The following is a 24,715-nucleotide window of genomic DNA, read 5'->3' on the forward strand; positions in this document are numbered from 1 at the left end:
AGATGCCTTGGCATGCCTTTAGGTCAAAGTAGTCATTTCTAGGCACATGAACTATTTCTAATAGGAATGAGAGAGCCAAAAGGGGAGAAGGGTGAGGGAAACTTGTGTTTAATCTCCAAACATAGACTGTTAGTGTCTTTATACTGTCTTAGAGGTGGCATAGGTGATGTATGGGCACTGATGCTGCAGTTTGGCAGCTCCTAGGCACCGATGGAATCGTCTCTCTGAGGAGGAAGGAATAGCGATGATTTGCTTGGTTCGTCTGATGGTTGCCTGACCATAGTTGGCATATGAAAAGAAAGAGGCTGTGAAAAGTATTGCTTCGTGATCCTGGTGAATCTCCTTGGTAATACGGGAGAGCCAAGAAGTATAGGAGTCAGGAAGGAATATATTCAACATGGGCAAGATAAGGTTGATTTCCTTGGGGCACAAGTGACTGGAGAGTCCATTTCTGAATACTCTCTGGCCTTTGGACAGCCCCGAAGACAAGACCTGGTGCTGGGTAGGCCAAGGTGACTGTCAGATCCTTCTCACTAGGTACTCTTCTTAAAATCTTTTGCAGGAAACAGATGTAGAGGTGACTTCTTAGGAGAAAGGTTTAAGACTGACAGGAACTGAAGGACGTAATGTGCACATAACCAATAGGTCCATGGGTTTCAAGCATGAGGAAGAGAAATATGGTATCTGTGCCACGTAGTCTAAATCTCCAGCCTCACATCCTAATGGCACACTCAGATTCATCGTGTGAACACGCATGTGGACAAACCATCTCTAGGAAACCCAGTGGCTATTGGAGTAGTGCTAAATCTGGAAACAGAAATTGTTTCTATGGTTGGTCATTGGTTTTAATCCTAATGTAGAATGGCTAGAGGCAAGGTACGCTCCGAGTGCTGTGGGCTCTGCGGACGTGTAGTAAATCAGAACAGCGGAGTCGGAGCAAAGAACCAGCAGCACGGTCTCTTGTCCCTGGCAGGAGGCAACAGCACATGTTAAAGGAAGAGTGTCAGAATGGAGCAAAGCATCCGTTGATACTTCCCTTTTATTCTAGCTCCGGAAGTCCCAAAGCAGTAGAGAAGTCACATGTTTGTCTAATTCTCCATTTTGGAATTTTTCCTTCCTCCCCCTGTAAATGTTAGCTAAGTGAGTTCTAAACACATGAAATCTTTCGGAGTCTACAGCATCCCGTGGCTGCATGTTCTAGAGTTTAAGCACAAGTGTGACAGTAAATGATGTTTGCTTCTGATAGGTATGTACTGGTTAGGGCCGGAAATTAAATTACTAAAATATATTTAGATTTTGCTGTAGCGCATTTCTGTTAGGCGCAAAATGCGATGAAATTCATATTAATATTTAGTTTTGGTTTTGTGTTTTTTTTTTTCCCCCCTCCCATCAAGGGTGCCAAATGCCTGATACTTTGAATTCGTGGTTTCTAGTCGCCCAGCTTCATGTCTGGTAAGTGAGAAGTAAAATGGTAATACAACTATTTTCAGGAAATAGAGTGATATGTACCTTAATGTGAGAAAAAGTAGGCTCCATGGTTATTGATAATAATGTTTAATTTACTAATTACTTTATTTTAGCAATTTTCTACTAAAGAACAAGAAGTCCCATAGAGAAGTTAACATCTTTTACATCTCTAAATTCCTCAGTAGTGGAATTATCTTTGCCATGAGTTTTCTAAAAGCCTTGCTCAGCCTACGTGGAAAAATCTTACTTGGGTGTTTTAGGAAAAGTTTAAATTTATGTAAAAGTGGTTTAAATTGGGAGTATTTGTGGTGATTGACATTGCTGCTCGTCAGAAGCATTTAACAAATTATAGCATTGGCATTTATTCTTGCACCTCTGAAACGTACATGCAAGTTGGTGAATGCCAGCTTGGCTACATGTGAAAATATTTAACACCTTAAACATTAAGTTTTTTCCTTTTTTCATTTGTGAAAATAGTAGCCAAAAAAATCAGGTTTTCATCTAGCATTACGTACTCGTAAAGGTCAGAGGGATGCACAAGGGAGTACAGTAATTCTTGTTAAGTGCCAGATCTTTCAGGAAACTGAAATCCATAGACTTAGGCTCAGCCATCCGAAGGCTGAAAGGAAGTTTGTACTGAAATAGCTGCACTTAAGCATGGGCCCCTTATTTCCTTGCCTCCTACTTTTCCCCTTCCCTCCTTTTAATTTCCTGTCTCCTCAATATATTGAAAGATGGGGCAGCTCATTTCACTGAATAAATTAGAAGAACCATTGAAATTATAATCAGTTAATGAACTCAGAGGAATCAAGTAAAGAAGACCCTTGAGAGTTGCAGTTTTATGTCTTACTGTTCCCTGTGGAAAAAATGCTTAAAAAATTAATTGATAAGCTAATCATTCATATTGGTATTTGGAGAACTACTGCAATAAATATTCAAAACCAAACTGTAAGTAAAAACAAAGAAGGGGTAACATGAATCTCCGAGGAACACACTTTTTTTCACATCATCTTGATTTTACATTGACAGGAAAATGTACCCTGTGATACACAGCATCAAATTCAATATATATAATCTTCGTTCATGACGGGCATAAACATAAACAAGGGGACTATGATGGCGATGAAACTAGTGTGGGATAGACTCAAAAATTCTATGATCAGAGCTACATTGGAGAAGGCCAAGAGTTGCCACGCTTTGAGCAGGTGACGTTAAGGAGACATTTAATGAGGGAAATTGAAGTACTCTTTATGTTTAAGACATGGTGGACAGATTGACAGCAATATACTACACAAGCGGGAAGGAACCAAATCCCTCTGCTTTGTATGATAGCGATTAAAATTTGAGTGGGGAGGTTAGCACTAGAGATTAATTTTTCCAAGGTTTATGTGCCTGGCTCCTCCATGTTCCTGGCAGCTTGACGTAAGGAGCGCTGTCTTTCTGGACCACAAATGAGAGATCCAGTTTGACGTTCCAGGGCACAGAGGAGCCCGTGATAGGCCTTGCTCACTACCTGGGTCATTGGGCAATGCTGCTTTGCTTGTGATTAGCTCAGTGACCAGGATCCTGCCATGGCATACTTTTGCCTTCACGGTCAGGTTTATTGCTGTGTTCTCTGTGTTTCTCTTTCTTTAATCAGTTTGACCTCAGTGAAGTGGGAGCAGAACATTATTGATTCTGTCTGCTCTGGCAAGGTCGAGGACATCCTAGCCCTGTCTGAAGGCTCCAATAGCTCTGTCTTTCTTGCTGGACTTTTTGCCTCAGAGGTTAGAAACCTTCCTGATCTGCCGGCCAATGACCTGATCATGTAGATTCTGATCACCATCTGGTAAAGTATTCCTGTCCCCCTTGCAATGCAGTCTGGATCACTTTCTGGTGTACTTAGTTCTTCCCTCTTCTTCAGAGTTTTAGTTTCCACTGATTGAATCACACTCTGAGAGTGTCTTCTGGAGCTGGAGAAAAAGGGAGTTTTTCCTAGTTCGGTAAATCCTGTCTCCTTGCTTGCGGTTGTGATTGCCCATCACGCTCTAATTAACTGTGTTTCTATGCTTTTTAAATCCTACCCTTTATAGACTTACGGTGCTTGTCAGAGCATACGTCCTTGTGTTACAGGTTCTGCTGGGTCCTCTGGTTGCATCTCTGGCTCTTATTTCTTCTTGTCTGTGAATAGAGTTTTCCCACTTACCTCCAGTCAGAAAGGGGGGAAATTCAGGCTCTCGTGTTTAGCCTCTGCTTTTGCTCGCTTCTTTCAAGATAACGTTCCCTTAGATACGCTCCAGTGCCTTCTAATGCAGTACTAACATTATGCTTTAGAAAATCAGCCTATCAATATTCTTTCCTGAATTGCATGTTTTTATAGACCGTTTCCGTTACTTCAGACCTTTGATGTCAGGAGGACTCTTTCTTTATGTTTAGAAGTCCAGATCTTTTAGAAAATCTCAAGCTGTTCATCTCCGCCACAGTGTTTGCCTTTTGCCATGCAGTGGAACTCTAAATGGAGTGTTGCCAGTGTCCGGAGCTGTTATGAAACTGCCACAGAGATTGCTTTGGTGACTGCACTAAGAAATGTCTTGGTGCAGGATGTATCACCTAGAGCTCCCTTCATATTTTCACCACACCAAGCATGGTGACATCTCTAAAGTATTTAGGATCAAAATGGAGTGGTGCTACAATTCCTGTCCTGAAAGACTCAAAGATCTATCACAAGAATTCATCTGAGCATTGTTTTTCACAAGGAAATCTGCACCTGAGAAAGTGTTGATCAGTCTGAGAGAGTCCTGAGGAGAACAAGAACCACCAAGTATGTAGAAAACGGTTCCTGCAGGAAAGGATTTCTCAGATTTGCATAGGGAAGAGTGAGGATACGATACCGTTTTGAAATGTGCTGCTTTGGAAGAAAGGGAATAAACTGTGTTTCGTGGCAGAGAGGGCAGGGAGAAAGGGGTTTAAATTACATCAGAGGAGTCTTGCTTGAGAGAGGTTTAAGAACAAGCTTATCTGGAATGTCTTAGGCATTTAGTTGATCCTGCCTTAACGCGAGGGAATGGGCTACGTGGCCTAAGCAAAGGCACCAGGGGAGAGCCAGATTGCCCAGCCAGCTCAGTTCTGTTAGCTTGTGCCCCAGCAAAGACCTGTACGTGGCTGTAAATACACTAGTTGGTGAACGTGCTAGGCTGGGGCACAGAATAACATCCAAACCTAATTAGGAAGAGTTCATAATTCTGCTTGTTACCATTATTGGTAGAAGCGTATGTCACAACATACAGCTGATGACAAAGTCAATTCAGGAGCTTCCTTCTCCTGTCCCCCAAGTTGCCGGCCATTTGTGAATGTGTTAAACAGAATAAAGCCTTTCAAAATTGCTGTTGATACTTGTGTTCTTAAGCCAGAGTAATTTCTTTGAACAAGTATAACACAGCACCAGAAATAGTTGCTCTGGAGCAGCTGGGGATGCGGGAATGAGTGGCCAGGTGCAGGGGAGAGCAGGAAGCTCTGCATGGGCTTTGCCCTTAGCAGTAGCACCGTCACACCTTGATGGGATGGCACTGAGCCATGTCACAACAGTCATAGAATCACAGAATGTGTTGGGTTGGAGGGGACCTTTAAAGGCCATCTAGTCCAACACCCCTGCAGTGAGCAGGGACATCTTCAACTCGATCAGGTTGCTCAGAGCCTCATCCAGCCTGGCCTTGAATGTCTCCAGGGACGGGGCCTCCGCCACCTCTCTGGGCAACCTGGGCCAGTGTCTCACCACCCTCAGTGTGAAGAACTTCATCCTAATGTCTGATCTAACCCTGCCCTGCTCGAGTTTAAACCATTGTCCCTCATCCTATCGCTACATGCCCTTGCCAACAGTCCCTCCCCAGCTTTCCTGTAGGCCCCTTCAGGGACTGGAAGGGGCTCTAAGGTCTCCCCGGAGCCTTCTCTTCTCCAGGCTGAACAACCCAAACTCTCTTAGCCTGTCGTCATGGCAGAGGCGCTCCAGCCCTCGGATCATCTTTGTGGCCCTCTGCTGGACCCCTTCCAACAGGTCCATGTCCTTCTTGTGCTGAGGGCTCCAGAGCTGGACACAGTACTGCAGGTGGGGTCTCACGAGAGCAGAGGAGAGGGGCAGAATCCCCTCTCTGGACCTTCCGGCCACGGTTCTTTTGATGCAGCCCAGGATGCGGTTGGCTTTCTGGGCTGCAAGTGCACATTGTTGGCTCCAGTCAACAGCGGGGTGTCAGCTACTGCTGTTTAAGCCAGTCTGTTGGCACTATGGGAACACTGACAGAAGCAGTTGTTGCCGAGGCTGTTGTGGGAAACTGCGACATCTCATCTAAGATGGGTTGACTTGTAGGTGCTCCTGTTCCTTTTCAGGCATCCTTTCACACAATTTTCTTCTAACATAATCTTAAATACAGCATAAATTATCCAACCCAACCAATGTCAGGTAGACAGCTTTCTAAAGATAGTTTGGAATAATTTTGCTTTCATGGTTTGACGAAGTTTAGTCAGTATTTGACTAAACTACAGAACAGATTCTGTAGTGAAACGATAAAGTGTTTCACACTGTGTTGATCTAGTTAGAAGGTTTATAGTCTTTAAAGAGTCTGTGTCTTTTAAACCTCAGACGGCAGGTGTAGTAACAAACTACCAAATTTTCAAATAAACTGCAAAATTCCATGATCTCACTCATGGTGCTGCAGAACAGCACTGTGACAGCACTATGCATCCAAACACAGAGCCGCCTTTTAGGCTTTGTGGGTAGCAGGTTTTGCTCTGAACACCCCTCCAGTCCTGCTCATCGGTGAACAAGTGTTGGCTGTTGGTCTGTGCACTGCTCTCCTGCTTCGCCGCCACCGAAGGCAGACTGGATAGGAACCAGTTTTTGTGCTCGGGAGGAGGTTTTCTTGCCAAGCCACTCTTACTTCCCCCCCGCCCCGAGCTGGCGTACTCAGCAAGAGAAGTATAAAAATACTTTTCTTAGTCCAAAATTAGTCTTTTAAACTGAGTCTTTTTCTCTTTGACTTGTTAAGAGTGGGTAAAAATTTGAGATACAGTAACTCTTACTAATTAACTTTTTCATACAGCTCTATTATGTAAATGCACGAGAGGTCAAAGGTTTTGAAACTGATAGAAGTAAGGCGCGAAAGTTTTAAGCTCTTTGTGCGTTTGTTTTGTGGAAGGACAGGTACCTTGATGGCTGTTCTGAGTTCTGAACAACTGTTGTAGCAGAACACTTTGTCATCTTTCTGTGAGCAAGATGAGGGTTCATTTCTTGATGCTGTCTGAATGGCATTTGTTTGCTGGGACAGTGCTGCTGTTGGGCAGATACCGAGTTCTCACTGCCATGATATAAACCTTGAGAATCTTTCCACAGCTCTGTTTCCTGAGACAGAAACGGCCACGTTCTTCCCAGCGTTCCCTTTGCTGACTGCTGCCCTTCCCCTTCGCGGCCCAGCTTCTCTCGGTCACTCCACCCTCGGACCATTGCTCTACTTGTCATGCCTCAGTCCCTCTCTCCCATCTTCTCACCTCCTTCCACCTGGCTTGTGTTGGAGCCCGAGCTGTCTCTTGCATGGCTGGTGTCATTTTCAGAAGCTCTCCATCTAGAAATCAGATTCTGGGCCGTGGGCTTTTCTTCTTGCAATTTTGGTATCTCAGTTGAATGGCCCTTATATGGGATTTAATATATGGTTCTGAGCAGAAGAAAGAATATAGAACTAATGCAATTTTTGTTACCTTCAGTTTGTTTTGTCTCTGTGACTCATCGCTGGCAATAAGTTTTGCTTCCTTTGCGGGTGAAAAGATATCTTTATTAATCAGTAGACAAGATAGAATCCATCATAAAGATCGGCATCTATCCTTTTACAGGTCAGCTTAATAGACAAACTTTGAGTGTTTGTGGTTCTCCCTGTGAGGCTGGTATTCACAGATCACCAAATACTTTTAATGCCTGTAGGGAGGCACAGATCTTATGTCCACTGAAGAAATGAGCAAATAAAAAACCATCACTTTTACCTCTTAACTCTTGTGGCACGTTCACTATTGTTAATATGCAACTGCTTCAAAGCAGCCTCCAGCGGCTCTGCTCTGGTTTTTTACATTAGCTGTGAGCAGTTCCCCACCTGCAGCGTGTCTCTGTGCAAAGCAGTGACTTCTTTCAGCTGCAGTGTTTGAGCATCACCTTGTCTACAGTAACTCAGTCCCTGGACGGGCACTTCTGACCGGTAACACAGGAGCAGAGCTGATGAGCAAGGCAGAGAAGGTGGGATTGGTGGTGGGACTGGTCTCTTGTCGTAGTGAGGGGTTAGCCTGTATTTCAGTTCGTGCTGTTTACAGACGTTACAAAAGAGGCAAAATACAATTTTTGTTCTAATGATTTATTTTTTAGATGGTACAGCAGCAATGAAGTTCAAGTGGCTTTAATGCTTAAAAAAAATGAAATAAAACAACTCAACCTGGTATTCTCATTAAGATCCCGCAACGCATGTACAAACTTGGGAGTTCTTATAGCATGTACTGCGCGTAGGGGTTTTGCCGAGTGGTTGGATATGTATCCAAAGGCCCCTGTGGTTGAAATAATTTAGGACATTGCTAATGTGAATTTGGGTGAAGTCTGTAACTCGCTTAAGCTTTCAAAGCTTGGCTAATTGGGACTCTTACAGTGCTTTAGTGTTATACCAAGCTGAATTACAGCTGGCTTGTAGCCTGGGATTAGACAAGACATTTGTTCCTGCTCCAAAGGGTGAGATGTTCGTAAGGCTGAGGAATTTAGGTTGCAGTACTGTTTAATCACTGACACACTGTTTACAGTAGTGTCAGCCAGAATAGAATCAACTGTCACTCTTCCATGGCTGGATTGGCCAAAATCCAGCAGATGCAACTCTTGAGTACAGAATAGAAAAGTTTGTGATCGTTTATTTAAAAAGAATAAAATAAAATCGTTGTATGTGGTTTTTTTTTCCCTGATCACAAAAATGCATACTGTAAGGAGAGTCTTAAATGAGTTGAAATATATTTAATTTACTCTTTACGTTTGAAGAAAAACTAGAAGCTATTAATTTGGTGTTTATGTTCTTGCAGGATGTGTCTGGTGCGGATGAAGCAGGAAGGTCGCACAGGAAAATACATGTGTCGCTATATAGTTCACTGCATGTGGGAGGACGTTGAACAGCGTGGTAAGGTGATGGGGGTAAGTCATCCTTGGTTTTGATAATCTTGATGATTCACATCTTCAGATGCTTTTGTAACTTCGCATACTTAAGTGGGTCCATGTAGTCCTTACTCCTGACCATTCATTCTGGTATTGCGCTACTGACCTTGTTTCTGAAACTGCACTGTGGCCTGGATGAAGATATTGATGTATCTGGAAGTAATCAATTTTCCATGTGGTTTGCCATGTGATTGCACAACCCGATGCTGCTAGGACAGAATGGGCATTTGTGGATAGGAATAAGCAGGAGGTAGGGAGAAACATGACTGGTGCCAAATGTGTAACGGCAACTTTAGTAATTGCAGCAGAGCTTTGAGTTTTCTCTGTATCTAGGATGGTGAGCAAAAGGGAAGTTAAGGGACAAGGTTTTTGTGTTAAGTTCCTGTACGTGACTGTTAACTAGTCATTAGGTTATTTTTCATTTTGGATTCTTAGTCTTTATCACAAAAGAAATGTTGTAAGGAGAGAGCAGCTCCAAGGATAGTTCCTTTGCGAGTTTGAAGGAAGAACAAGGTTGTATCTCTTTGGCCTGTTCTGAGGAAGGTTATGCTGGTTAGTTGTAATGGTCATTTCTGGCCTTAAAGTCTGTAAGTGCATATCCCCAGCCTTGTGTTGGTGATGGACTTCAGAGAAGGCAGTGCAGAAGCAGAAGTAGAAGATGGTTTCCATAACCCCAGTATCAGAGGTGATAAGAGACCCGATAGAGGTGAGGGTGCCTGTGTTCAGGGCAATTTAGTGGGAGAATGGGGCTGGGAAAGATCTCCTGTGTTATGGAAAAAGAAAATAATTGTTCAGTGATTAAATAGAGGTTTGTCTGTGATTAAAATAAATTAAACTGTTAGAGAAGTGACAATTTTCATATAGCGATAATGGCGTATTGTCAAGTCTTAGTTGTCAGCCAAATAACCGAGGGAGACGCTGCTAGCATATTCCTATTGGTGACAAACAAGGGAATTAACCAGTTAGTTAGGATTTGGTATGGGATCACCTTAGTAATTCAAGAAGTTTCTCTCTCATCTTGTGTTCTGTGTGTGGTTTTAGGAAGTGTTGATTCTGGTGTAACTTCAGTTATTCCATCAGCAGTGGCTTTTTTTTTTTCCTCGTTGTTGGGAATTTCGTAGCTTTACTATGTTACAGCTTGCTTTTAAAGTCAAGTCATCCTCTTAAGCTTCTTTTTGGATTAAGTCTAAATTCAGGCATCTTAGAATTTCTTGCTACATTAATGGGCTTACATAAATTCCAATATGGAAATCTCCACTTTCATGGTCAGATGTGATAAGGGAGCGTGAGTGAGCTTACGCAAATTAGATTATCATAGCAGAGAAAAGGATTGAATGAAATACCCTGTGTGTTTTTGTCCTTCTCCAGTGCCTTCCATGCCATACCAGTGGTTGATTCTGCTTTCTATAGGAACTGGAGGCAGCTCAGATCTTCATTACGGCGGTAAACTTAAGGCTGCTCTTCTTGAAAAGCAAAAAAAAACAAACATCAAACCCCAGCCAAACACACCACCTCCCAAAGCCCTCCAAAATCTCTTCCAGGATCTTTAGATTCCATCTACTTACAGAGAGAATGCTGCTTTGGAACAGAAAATTATTTCTGGGTTGCTTTTAACCCTCGTTTTGCCTTATATGAACTAACCTCAAATGCTATCCTGTAGTTTTCCTTGCGGGATTTGAAACAGCAGCAAAGAGAAGCAAAGCCAGCCGTTTGCCGCCCTTACACGCATGCAGAACTCAAAAGTGAAGTCTGGTGTAAGTTGGACTTGTGTCGAGATTTTTTTTCAGTAAACTTTAAGAGAAGAAAAGATAGTGCTTCCAGTCAGTTCTTTGTAAAGGCAAGCACAGGGTTTCCATTGCTGCAAACTATTCCATTGCTCCCCAAAAATCCCCAAAGTGTTAAAAAAATAAAAACAAACACCAGTGTCCTTATGTTTTCATCCTGTCTGGAGCCTCAACTGTTAATACATGCGTATTATACTGGTATGGTTGCTGTAAAATGCAACTGGAAGGAGACGTTAAGTTGTTTGAATGCCATTCATTCTCTGCCTTGGCAGACTAGGCATCTTTTCAGTTTATCCTTGGATTTACATTTTGCAATCTCTGTTTGTGATAATGATCACGCGATGTAATAACGAACGTGCTTAGTTTGCAATAATATGATTCCTATAATATACTTTTGACTGTACCCTAGTGTTAACATAGCTTTTATGTGGCAATAGCTGATGCTTAAATGAAGTAAGTACACATTTAAAGGCTTGATCTCAAAAACAGTTACATCTGTGTGTGTATTTAATATAGTTTAGCTGCACAGAGGCCCATTGATTTTCATGAGACTCCTTGTTAGAGAAGGTGAACTCCTGAGGTAACAGCTAACTAGACCAGGCACTAATGGTGTGGAAGAAAGCGTAGTGAACTCTCCTAGATTGTAAACTTGGAGATCAGGACTGTTCTCTTCCCCATAGTGTTTGTGAAAGCATAAGGTTTTCGTCATCTTTTAGTGATTTTTTTTTTTTTTCCTTTCAACTTTTAATTATTCTTAATCTTCCAGACGTTGTTTTGTCAAGATGAATGAACTTTTTTGTCTCTTCTGGTAGTATTTATTGTATGTTAGATGTAAGTAATTTATGCATTGACATTTGAAGAGGTTAGCTCTTCCTTTGCTCCTTATCATTGCTTTGTTTTCCTTCCTCAGTGCCAGTGATCCGAGCTTCACATCCCCGTTCATCCTTGCCCTTGCATGGGCGGTTCCTGCCTCTTCCCTGCTGCGTTCAATCTTCTGCGCTTACTTTCCCCCTATCACGTAGGTGTGCCTGGTGGAACTCTTGCTCGCGTCTCGGCTTTAGCAATTGTAAGGAGTTTTAAGTGATAAAGAAGTAAAGGGCAGCTCCCCTAGGTGTTAGGTCCTACTTATTAATCTTGATGTGTTTATTCCCAATGATTGTTTTAAAACGAAGCTGGGGTAATGACAGAGGGGTTGTGAGCTGATTGAGGAATATGTGTAACAGCTATTTGTTTTAAAGTAATTAGTTCTGCAATCAGTATATAGCCTGTCTCCCAAAGAAGAGAGTTAAATATATTGAGGTAAGAATAGTAGACGAAAAAAAGATTATGTTAATGTTCCTCTGATGACGCGTTCGAATTTCAGAATCGGAGCCTTTCTCAAAAATAAGTTAAATGAAAAGAAACTTTACTGAATACTTTCAGGGCGCTAAGTTGTCATCTGCATAGCTCCTAGGAGGTTAGGAAATTCCACTCCCTGCTTTTTCTCTCATGCAAAATATCAAACATCAGTATTTAACTCGGATTGGTACATTTCTGTATTGGGGTGTAAGTGACGGAGCACCTGTATGAAATTGCTGCTTGGATGCAATTAGTTTAACTTGTTGACAGACAAAGCTGCAGTTCTTCATCTTTCCCTATCTAGCAGCAGTTACAGCACTTGATGCAGAAAGTGGACACTCTATTCCCAAGTTGATATTGATGGTTTGTTAAAATATGCCCTCTGCTCTTAAATATACAAGTTCATTGGAGCCAAAAGTGATAGAATGTAAGGCATTTTAACTACTAATTTACATCAGCTCCAACTCCAAATGGAGTTTGTATTATTTCAAAACCTGGTTGTTAAAATTGCTGAGATCTAAATCTCAGCTACAAAGTTTTGGGACCTGTTAGCCTGAGCTCCTTCAGCACTCCTGAATGTCGGCGAGAGTCAGAAACCAAAACTTGACACAGCTGTAAAAACACACAGAGAGCCTGTGGCCTCAGCAAATTCTACTGGTGCAGGCAGATTTCAGATATAAATTTTACTCTGCTGTCCCTACTACTAATGAAGTCAGTTTCTTTTGGTGGGTTTGCACCCAGGTGTGTCCAGTTCTGTGGCTAACCAGTGCTCTTTACTTAATTTTTCCACTAGTGACATTTCTATCAAACTTCAAAAACAAACAGAAAAATTGGCTTGATGCAATGGCGCAAAGTGTTAATAGTAACATTAGGCTGGGCAAAAGACTTCCTTTCGCTCCGGCTTTGCCAGAGATCTCCACCTTGTGGCTCGCAGTGACTAGATTTATGCTACATGAACGGGTGGCTGCCTCATCAGTTTGGAAGGGGAATCCGGTCAGTGCTAGAAATTCCTGCTATTTGTCTTCCTAACGGAGTTCTTTAGCAACCTGAATATTAACCTTACTGAGCCGAGTATTGTGTTTTAGTAACTCTGTGTATATAAAAGCAGTTGTTACCAGTTTAAGTGTATTTTAATACCCTTAGATGAAGCTGCAGAGTTGATCAGAGGGACTTGTAGATACTGGAGTTCCCTGGAATATGATTTGAGCTGCGAACTGGACAATAGATAGGAGGTTAAAAGAACAAAACGACAAAAAAACCCAAAGCAACGCCAAGACCAAAAAATCAAACACCAGAAAAAAAATCGAACACCCGTCTGCGCCCTCCCATCACTTCTGGGTGCAAATCACATCCATCAGGCTTTATGGAAATAGCTGTAAATTGTTGCAGGCTGCTTTTAACAGCATTAGTGTTGTGGTGGCATTCTGCTTCTGAAATGAGTCGGGCTTTTTTCAGCACAAAATAACAATTCATATTATAAAACCATACGTGTTCTAAAAGCTGCAAAAGAGATAAGAATAGGAGGGGCTGTCCAGCCCAGCGTGCCAAACCTGTTTTAATTTATCTTAATCTCACTTTCCTGTTTTCCCACCAGACCGCTTAGACCCCTGCCCCCTTTTTTTCCAGGAACACATCTAGGTGTCTTTTGAACTCGTTTATTTGCTCCGCTCTGCATAGCACAATACAGTCTTTGTTATACGTTTAGAGCTGTTTATACACAGTGACCCATACTGTGCTCTCGGTTACACTGGTGTGCATTTGGAGTAACACCATCAGAGTCAGTAACACGGTTCACGCCGGTGTAGCGGAGCAGAATTTAGCTTCGTGAACTTGAATGCCATTTTCTGTCTTGATACTCTGCAAAATTAGAAGACTTCAGATGATTGAAAATGCTGTTTTACCTTACAGTAGCTACAAAACTTCCTAAACTTAATACATTTCAGTTTAAGTTACTCTTTCTGTGGAGAACAAGAAGTCTGACGTTTCTAAGGACTCGGAAATCATGGTCAGTGAGACAAGTGAGATTCTAGAATGGCTTTAGAAGGTGAGCGGACAGGGCGTAAAATTGATGCAGTTTTAAAGCAGACCTTGATCTTTGTATGAATTGGACTATTGCAGTTGCTTCGCCTGCAGTGGGAAGCTGCTGTACTTGAGTACTCAGGGAGGCCTTTTCAGGGCCGTCCCTAAAATCTGATGGGAAATCATGGAGTCGATTTGGGATGCCCGGAACAAAGCTACGTTATGATGGGAGAGCGGGTCAGGGCCGGGGCAGAGGAAGGTGAGTGCGGTGTTGGGGGGTGCGGGGCAGAGATGGAGGAACTGTAGCGAAGTAAAATATTACAGTGGCTTTGTTTGAGGAAATGGATTGGGATGTGAGATAGAGGATGGCGTTTCAAAACAGTTGAAAAAGGTTTTCAAAAACCTGTAAAACTAAAGAGGAGATGTTTTAGTTTCGAATGGTCTATGTATATTTTGAAATGTGTAACTTTACTAGGACATTTTAAGGAGAAAAATGTTATGATTTTTTCAATGAAAAACATAATGTATAAAATCTTACCAGTTTTTAGTGTTCCCTTAAAAAAAAAAAAAAATTAAAAAAAAACCAAAACAAAATCAAACGAACTTGCCAAAGTAGTGAGGTACAAAATTGCTGTGTGGGGGTTTTTGTGCTTTTTTTTTTTGTTTAATAGGATACCAGGCATTGTGTAATATGTTTTAACTGAACTTTTTTAACATCACAAAAGAAATAGTTTATCAACCCTTGATCCTTTCTGAAAGAGCTCAAAAGTTCACAGCAAGCTTCCAGTATTTTGTCATTTCATAAATGAATAATAGTATCAGGTACTCTTCCAGAGTAAATTCAGTAAATGTGGTTCTTGAAATCTTAAGAACTTAAATATGCAGGAAAATGCATGCGTATGGAATGTTACCTGGAAAATACCTCGACTGTGATGAGGTCTGGAACAAACAGTATGTGTGGGGATGCAAGCTTAGCTTTACCAGGTCATGGAGTTTCGAAACAGGGGAGGTCTCTCTCACACGTTTTTTTTTTTTTTTTAATGTAGTTGTTCTAGAACCAGCGCCCATGGAAGTAGCACACCTGGCTGTCTGAAATATAGGCATGGTTGGGGCATGCCAAGGGTACCCGATGTTGAAATCCAGGTATAATATATGCTTGGGTTCTTTTCAAGTGGCCTGCCCTAGTTTTCTGTAGAGTCTGGCATGAAAAAAAAATCGGTGCAAATTTCCCAGATGTGTTGGATCCTATTACTGTAAGGTGGTGTCCTTGCTCTGTTTTGTGCCTCCCACTGGTGCCTGCAAGAAGTTCACTGGAAGCTGCCGTGTAGCACCTTTTATCAAAATATCTTTCTCATTATTCCACATGTTCTGCACCACTGGGACTCACGTGCCAAAATCGACTTTACCACGCAGTACTCCTAGGCGTTAAGTGCTGCCCCGTGTTCCGCAGGCTCTCCAGAACACAGTGTAGTTGCCAAAATTCAAACGTTGACCGATGAAATTACTGCTCGCCACAACTGCATAATTTTTATTTTGACAGTGTAGAGAGATGATGGTAGAAACAGGAAAATGATCCTTACGGAACCTGCCGCAGTCTCCAGGCGCAACGGGACGAGTAGCAGCTACGTTGTCACTGCTCCTGCCAGTGCTCTGTAGATCACTCACGATCCAGTTTGTGATTTGCCTGCGGTCAGTGCGGGGCTAAGTAACATGTTGTTATGCTGCGTATTTTGGACATTTACATTATCAGCTTCCTATCCTTTTGGAGTTTGCACCAGCATTCCTCAACTGAGATCAGCTGCTCTGCTTGGCTAAGCGTTTTGAGACTCTTGGGAGCAAGGTATCTCATGTTGCCGTTGTAATTCTTTTTTAATGGCTCTAAGCTGCTGCAGCGAAAACATGAATGCAGTTTCAGGCTCCTTCGTAAATACAGAAAAATACCAAGACCAATGTCACTTCTAAATCAGAGTAATCAAACGAACCGTTGGGAGGTTCTGTGTTCTTCCCAATACATTTTAATCATATTGTTGCTTGTGCTTTTTGCTGCTGGTAGAATGCCACTGATACCTGCTGCTTCCTCTTCAGGAATATGGTTTTGGTTGGTTTTGGTGCCTCCCTGTCTTGAAAGACAGTAACATAAGCATCACTGGAGCTTGCGTCTGATTCCGTCTTCAGGGTGTGCATCTGGTTTCACATTTCCCCCCTGCCAGTGTGTCACATACTTTTTCCTTCCTACTTCTTACCTTGTAGAGATACTAGTTTATTTCTTATCTCTCGTGTTAATTCTCTTTGTTTCCTTGCAGGAGCCCTTTCTGTATCTCAGGCTGGCACCACCACCTCTCTCCCTTCTCTTGTGTTCCCTCATGTTCAACTAATCCTTTCACAGCCGTCAGTGCCTGTTGAGCCCAATCTCCATCCCTGCTGTGCTGCCTCACTTGATTCAACGGCCACGGGCTGCCTTTATCCAACATGCTCGTCCAGCAGCCTCCTCTTGCAGAGGTCCACCATGGAAGCTCAGGATCTGTCCTCTTGTCTGCTTGCTTCAAATTCACCCTTGCATGTTGAAGCCTCTTCGTGACTTTGCTTCTTTCAACTCCAGATCTTCCTTTTCTTCTCCAATTCCTTTCTTTCTTTATCTGAAATACTTGCTTTTCTATCCCAGCTGCTTATTTGCCATCATCAGTGCTTTCCTCTGCCAGCATCCTCATGCCTCATCTTTTTCTCTCCTGACCTAGACATCACTCCTACGTCTTCTGAAAACTGCTGCAAGGATCATCTCTCTGGCTTGTTGCTCGCTAGGGCATTACATCTCTTGGCTGTCTCCAGTAGTGGGGTTTTTGCTCCAGTGCCCTGTGGTATGTGCTGGGGCAGTGGGTTGGCAGTCTGACAGCGCTGGCACTCTGGATCAGCTTCTGCAGCAAGCAGCTCAGTGCCACTTCATTGTCAAACTCCTTCAAAGGCCGATCTTCAGTTCTGCCGCAGACGCAATGTCTTCGTTTTTGCAGTGCACATACTGCAGGGTCTTGAAGCCTGGCTAGGCAGGGGGTTTGCAAATGTTTGTATTTTCCTGTTAGAACTCAAGGTTTTTTTGTTACTTTGTTTTCTGACTTCTCTGGCACATTTTGTCTACTCATAAAAGCGGCTGCTCTATGAAGCCCTTATTTTTGACTGCTTTTCCTAAAAGCTCACACAGTAGAATAAATGGTAACGATCAGGAAGTGCAAATGCAATACTTTTAATAATCCCAACGCTGGCTTTCATGCTTGCTTACTACTTAGTATAAGCAATGGCACACCATACTTCTGTACACATCTGGGCAAACTGATGTGTATTTCTGTTCCCATTCCGGTTTTGGAAGCTCAATAGATTCTTTCTATTCCCTTGTCTGTCCTCAGTTGTGTTTTCCTCTTCTGTTTTTGGCCATACACAGCCCTCGCTATATCTCTATTGATATTAACTACTTAATTATCGTTAACACGTCTGGAAGAACTTGAATGTTGTTTCCATATTCAAAGGGCAGGAAATAATGAAAAGGTTAAAAGATTTGACCAAAATAACCAGCGTAACTGATCTTGGAGATCTCTGTTTGCTGCTAGCAAAACATACATCGTGTTGGTTTTCAAGTTAGTCGGATGGCCTTGTGGCCACGAGAATGACTGCACGTAAAAAGGGAGATTCCGCTAGTGATATGGATATCATGGGTGGAAGATGGGGTCAACACAATTTTGATATGCATGAAATGAGCAACACTGATCTGAGTTGGTTTTCAGATGGCTTGGGCGTGGATTCCAAAATGCCAAATGTATTTGGTAGGCAAGAGAAGGCTGGCAGGCCTGGCAATGACCACTGGGTTGAGGGGGTGTCACCTGAACTGTATAGTCATTGGTCTCATTTGTGCTAAAAGTGCCAGCAGTTCTTTCTATTTGGAGATGCTATTTGAAGACTTCATTTTTTTTTTTAAAAGTGAGGAAACAGCAGAGACCCTGTGTTGATGGAGGTCCATGGCTAAAGCCCCAGGGGAAAGAGCTACGTACTGAGGAGCTTGAAAATAATGTGTCTCACTGAGAGCATCCTAAATTCGTCCTTTTGTGTTTCCTGTTTTATCATGCACTTGCAAGAGGGAAGATGGCCCATATAGAGGTTTAATCTGCGTTATTGAGGAAACAAGCGTGTAAGGAAATTTTTGGCTTCTTAAAATCCTTGCTCACGGTTTTAGGATATTCTGGAAGTTTATTTATTCACAGCAGCATCAACTCTGAATGAAATATAGAAGTAAGATGGAAAATTCACAGTATCTTACCATGCAGCTTTTTCATGGTTCGTTTTCCTCCTTTGCCTTTTACTTGAGGGCAGAACTAGGGTAGAGAAATAATTTTTGTTCGCTTCTGAAAGGTTACAGTAATAAAGAAACTCTTGTTAACATCAGAGTATATGGCAGGCAGGAGTTTTCACAGTCTGGCATTGTTTATTTTACCAGCAATTTGGAACCTTCTGCACTCTTAAAATATTGGCAAGAAAATATTTAACTGTTAACTATTCTGTGGCGTGCGTGTTTTTGAAGCCCTGGGGAGGAGGAGTGCTTGGGGAAATCGGGTTTTTCTCAGCTTATGATTGAAACCAGAAGGTGCAGAATATTGGTAGAAGGTGAAAGCAATGTGACTTCAAATTAGAATTTTACCCAAACGTGGAGCTGATGGGAGAATGTCAAACAGGTCATGTATGAACAGGGCTGTGCTAGGAAATAGTGGGAAATCTGATGGAGCAAACACAAGGAAGTGTTTGCTAGGCACTACGGAATTAATTTGAAAGTGAGATAGTAAGAGTGAGTATTTGCCTTTGTCCTGGATATCACTGGATAAAGGCTGTAGCAGTGCTAGGTGTTGGCGTCAAGGATTTGGCTTGTTAATTGCTTACTAACTGTATGGACTCCAGCAATTGTCGCTCCATTTTGACATGAAATAAACTTCTTTTTTTTTTTGTGGAGAGTTTTTTAGGAGAGGAGATGGGTGATGGCTGTTGCTATCCAATAGAAACTTGTTCTGGTCCCGAATTCTTGGAGAAAGAATGCCTTTTTATTATCGTCCCCCCCCCCTCAGGGGAGGATGATCAGTTTGGTATGAGCAGGATCATTCTTGCTCTTATTTCTAAATAAAATGGAGCCTCTTTCCATGGGGGTTACTAAAAGCTATAGTAAAGGTAACAGTTGTTTTTTTTTTTAATTACACTAGCCTGTTTCAGGTAAAATTCCTACCCAAGTCAGCAAGTGACGTGGTGACTGTACCCAGGATCGTTAATGAGCTGTGGCTGCCTTGCTGCAAGCCAGGGCAGGAGGGGACGCACGGGCAGGAGAGGTACTGGTCAGCATCTGCAGAGATCATAAAAAAATGAACAAAACGAACATACCAGGGGTCATCCTTCTAATGGCGGATGAAGATCCACTGTACTGTTTCTAGCAATGGCCAGAGATATTTGGGAAAAAGTGTAAGAAACAGAACTGTGTATCAGTATTTCTTCTGGTGCCACTCGGCACTCCCCAGTGGGTGACAGGAGAGTTCCCCAGGGACCATCAGATTTAGTATCTACTAACAGAAGTCCTCTATGAATGTGCAGTCCCTTTTTTTACCCCTTTTGTAGTTTCTGCTCTTTAATGTCCTGTGATAATGACTTCTGCCACTTAATTGTGTTGCATGAGAAACTTTTTAAAGTATTAATTGGTCGTTTCATCAGCTCCTTTTCTACGTTTTGTTTTTTTAATAAGAAACAATGAATAGTAATTCCTTGTTTACCTGTCCAATACCACTTATGATTTTACCTCTCCATCACCTTCGTCCTCATTTCTTCCTGAATATAACTAGTGTTTCCTCATATGTGGTTACCTTGGTCTTTTCTGGCTGTTTTCTATTTCTTTTAGATCTGTTCTGAGATTAAAAGGTAACAAATCTGTGCGGCATTTTATATGCGGGCACACTATGGCAGATAGTTTTCCTCTTTTGTTCTGTGTTCCTTTCATAATAATTCCTAAAACTTATTTGTCTTCATGGTTTAATTGTTAACTGAATTTTTTTTGAGATTTCGCCACAAAATCTCTTTCTTTAAGATCAATTTCCGGAATTAGAGCTGATGAACGTGTGTGCATTGTTTTAGAAATTTTATTATTTTTTTTTTTTAAATACCTTCTACTAGTACCTTTATCAGCCTTGAATGTTACTGGTTACAATTATCTGTGATTGTTATTTTCATTTATTATTGTTTTTTCTGCTAATTTCACTTAGCCGCTCCTGCTGAAATACTTTTCAAAATGGATGCCACCTTTCATGGCTCCGCGGCCCTATTAAATTTCATCCAGTACATTTCATTTAGTTTAGTACTTTATGATCCCAGGGATTTTGTTGCTCTTGACTTATTATTAGATTATCTTAAGTCTTGTTTTATGGGCAGATCATATCACACAGAATACGATGGACTGTAAGAATCCCGAGTGCTGTGAGAATGTGCATTTGCTGCCTTCTGCAGTGAAAGAACCGGGCCACCAGATGAAGCCAGCAGGAAGCCACCAGGTGGTGATTCTCGTCACGGGTACCAGACCAGGGCACTTCTTGCTGAAGCACGCTGTGGATGCAGAAAGTTTACTGGACAAGTTGCTTGACATAGACACCTTTTGAAGGTTGCTCTATACACAAATATCAAGGGTTGAGAATTGGCCTGAGCTGAAGGTGGTTGGGAGAACACTTGGAGGAAACGTATATCAGTTTGTAGGCCTTTTACCTTTCTCAGTATCTGGGTACTGTTGAAGGTGAGATCCCGGGTAAGGTGAACCCTTGGTCTGGCCCAGTACAGCGTTTCCTGTGGTGACTCTTCCTGACAGTTGCTGAGGTTTGTCTCAGTAGAGAGATGGAGTTTCGCAGGATCTCTGTAAGTGCTCACAGTGAATATCGACCTTAACGATTTATTTACCTTTACTGCTGTCTTCTCCGAGTGCTTCTTTTAAACTTGGTCTCGTAACTTCCTTTCAGTTTATCAGACTGAATTCTGGATTCTGGTGTGTTCAGAAACGTGGTCGTGATCTGTTTTAGGCTTTTAGCAAGCAGGTTTTTAAAAGTGGCGTCACGGGAAGAAACCTTGACAACTGCCCGCCCTCACACAGCTAGTCAGAGTGCAGCGGTGGGACCTCTTTTCCCTGGTCTTTCTCTTGAGAGGTTGTCAATGAACTCTGCCAGCCATGTCCTGCAGAGATGAAGGACTTTGGAATAAGCCCCATATACTGAATACAGTTAAGGTTGTACCGTGATCTGCTCTGCATCTTTAAGTGTTACCATGGTAGAGTTTCCAAATCTATACCTCAGATTATACCTCATTTTTCCTGGTACCGGACAGCTGAGGGTGAGCATCTGGTTTTGCTGAAATATGTAGATAACTTTGTATAACTTGCTTTTCTATGTCTGCTTGAAATAACCATGCTGCAAGGAGTGTTATTGATGACTGTGCAATTGTTACGAAGGTAGCAGAGCACGCAAAAATCTTTCTTCATTAACATGTTGTTTTTATGGATTGAAGATTTTGGCAGGAGCTGGTTCTGATACAATCTGACGTTTAGCTTTTGCCTAGAGCAATACAATACTGAAGTATGTTATCACTGGACACTGAAGAAGGCTTTAAAGACTATTCTCTGAAGTTATTTATCTACTGAGGTGCATTACAGAATTGCTTACTTTTAATTAGAAAATTTGAGCGTTTATCAGAAAAGTTAATATTTTAAACTATATGGGGATTCACAGCTGTAGCTAATTACAAGCCAGTCAGCTTGTTTGCAGACAGAGTAAGAGAGTCGTTAATAAAAGACTCAAAAAATGAAGATTGGAAAAATTTCTGCAATATCTTTGTCATTTCACAACTATGTGAAATTGCCTGAAGGAACTGGCCTTTTTGGCCCCTTGCTACAGAGATATTTTTGATCTGTTTTATTAATTTAATCTTTTTGATCCTAGCTACAGTCTCAGTCATTTTCAAAATTACTGTCCTAGAAGTAATAGTTATGTTATTGGAGGAAATAAAAGGGCTGTATGCAGGTTTTCCAATTTTAACGGCATGTGAGTTTATTAAAAGGGCAGGAAACACTTAAAAAGCCCATATATAACTATATGTGGTTATATATTATTTATAACTAATGTAAACTATATATTATAAGTCATTCTTTCCAAATGCAGCTTGAGAGAAGGTACGTAAAAAGGCCTTAATGTTTGAGGAGTGATGTTTTTTTATCGTGAAAAGATTTGTCTTGTATCTTCTTCAGGAATTTCTGCCAGTGTCGAATGTCCCAGTAATGAAAAGCATCAGTGGGAGTGGACTGATGCTCGTGGCAGCATGGCTAACAGGAGTCCCCAGATCGGCTCACTCGTAACAACAGGAGTGTACTCATACCTGCGTAACTCGTCTTGCACAAGAGATGGATTAATTTTTACTTCATCAGCATAAGCCACTGCTTTGCTCTTGCAACTTTGACCACTCCAGGAGTGCACCGATGATGTGGTGTATCAGCGCACCAAGTGTAAACCTTACCTTAAAGAGCCTAATCTGAGCTTGGAAAGATGACTGTGCTGACACACCTACTGCGTACGGCTACAGGAGCAAACACATTCCACAGACGAGGCTTTTTATTCTAGCAGGAATGGTATAATGAGAACGAGGGGGTGGAAACTTAAGCCAGAAAATTCAAATATGAAATGAGATACACATGTTCAGCTGTGAGGGTGATAGGTTTTAGCCAAACACAACTTGCTGAGCTTAGTACAGAGGGAAAGCGGGGAAATGTAATGGTCTGTGATATGCAGAGGGTCAGGTTCTATGATCTAATCATTTCTTCTGGCTGAAATCTCTTCATAAAAAAATCTAGTTTGACCATAACTTATGGCCTAAAGAGAGGAATTGCTGCGTGAAATTCAATGACTAGCGCTTGTACAAGGTGCAGTTGGAAGTGTCCCTTCTGGCTTTATAGTCTATGGATGGATTAATGTGTTAAAGTAGCTTAAGGGTGCAACACGTGCTGGCAAAAGCCGTAACAAAAAGAAACTCCTGTTAAAGTGCTCTCAAATAGTGTAGCCTGTGGACGCCGCAGCTATGTCTAAACTAGCATTTAGTGTGGTCTGCGAGGAACACATGTGTGGAGTGTAACGGTCGATGCTCCAGCATCCCTGCTCCACGGGGATGGTCTTTTCGGGGCTGGTCCCAGGGGCTGAGCGCCCGTCAGCAGGCAGAGCGCATCGGAGCACCTTTCCCAGTTTGTGCACGCCGAGACTCCGTTGCGGTGTGAACCAAAGCACGGTCAGTGGGGATGAGGAGAGGTTCATTACAAAAGAATGCTCTCAATCCAACAAAAGACATTAATACGGACTAATCTTATAGCAGCTTTCACTTTAAAAGCTGTGCCTGTACATAAGATGTTTTCATACGCGTCCAGCATATACAATAAAGCAGCGTGCTCGCTCTCTCCTAGAAATTTTGTTAGAATGCAAGACCTTAACTGAGATTTGATGTTGTAAATTTTCTGATATGGCAGTAAGCCTCACCAGCTGGCTGTTGAATGATGCATGTTGAACTCGTTGAGGCTGAAGCCGAGGTTTCTTACTCGGTACACTAATGAAAACGCAGTAGTCATATGCTGTAGTCGTCTCGCAGGCACAGTGTGAGATCATGGAGTCTTTCAATGAGAAGTTGTGGCATGTAGTAGGAAGATACGTTAGCTGTACATTTCCTTTTTTTAAAAGGTCTTGTAAACATGAGAAATATACCAAAAATGTATTCTGTGTTTTGAGCTAAGATAGTTCTGTGTGTGAATTTAGGCGACGGTATATAAATTCATTCTGGTGATGGCTCTGCAATGGGTTGTTCCAAAGAAGGCCAAGGGGCCAAGTCCCTAGAAGAGCTCCAGCCGTTACTGGTTTTTTTCCTTGTTATTAGCATTTACTCACTTAGAATTGTCTAGCAGTTTTTAATCTTAGTAACAAACTGTGGAAGAGGCAGCAGAATCGTGACCAACCAGGTCATGAAACTTGCCAGTGGTAAGAACACGTACAAGCTTAAAAAGAGGAAGCATTTCCGACAAAGGCTGATTTGGGTTTACTCATTTTTCTGGATCTGGATTTCTTTCCTACAATGTTTGTACTTAACCAATGCTGGTTGTATTCTTCAAAAACTGTGATATTCCTTTAAATGTAATTTTATGGCCTAAGATACTGATCCATCCCCAAAGTCATATTTTATATTTTAAGCTGTTTGTCTTTTAAGATGTATTTATTGCTGTGTTTGTTTAACTTGGTTATCTGCTTCATCAGTCTATTTCTTGCTAACTTAAAGCTGCTGCTCTTTGTTTTCAGTACAGAAAGCTGCTTCCCTGGGGATGTATAGTCCAGGACTTGTCTCTGTAATGGGACTATTTGTTTTCTTTGCCCCTTGCAGTTGCCTGCTGTAACATTTGTAGTATGTGTTAAGTAATCCTTGAGGTAACATTTTTATTATGTCATAAAAAGTGCGTGGCAAATATATAATAACTCATGGAATTTGTTTGTTTAAAATGGAAGGATAATTTATTGAGTGTGTTACATGAGACCTGCTCCCCCTTATTAGAGCTGTAGAAGTGCAGCTTATTTAGAAGTATGTTCTATTGAGAAAAACCACGATCTCTGACACGCAGAGAAAGTTTGAGCATGGTTGGGTAGAAATGACATCATAGTTTATGTACTCAATAAAAATTTAATTAAGTCATTACAGCAGTTGCAGTCATCATTTAACCCTCTGATTTCTTATGCTTAGTTCTTTTTTTTTTTAAACGTTCAGTAATAACCAGTCTCCAAATTTTGATAGCCTATAAAATATCTGCATGAATTTTAATAGTTTATATTAATGGAAAAATATG

General features: G+C 41.8%; 1 protein-coding gene across 2 annotated transcripts in view; it reads left to right on the top strand.

Moving 5' to 3' along the window:
• UQCC1 (ubiquinol-cytochrome c reductase complex assembly factor 1) overlaps window positions 1-24,715 on the top strand; it is a 47,495-nt gene that overhangs the window by 15,616 nt on the left and 7,164 nt on the right. For both annotated transcript variants that reach the window (XM_074571805.1, XM_074571806.1), the window contains 2 exons: window positions 1,395-1,452; window positions 8,536-8,644. In XM_074571805.1, the coding sequence (XP_074427906.1) occupies window positions 1,395-1,452; window positions 8,536-8,644 (167 nt within the window). The remainder of the gene's footprint in view (window positions 1-1,394; window positions 1,453-8,535; window positions 8,645-24,715) is intronic.

This window comes from Larus michahellis, unplaced genomic scaffold (genome assembly GCF_964199755.1).
Source record: "Larus michahellis unplaced genomic scaffold, bLarMic1.1 SCAFFOLD_157, whole genome shotgun sequence".
NCBI lineage: Eukaryota > Metazoa > Chordata > Aves > Charadriiformes > Laridae > Larus > Larus michahellis.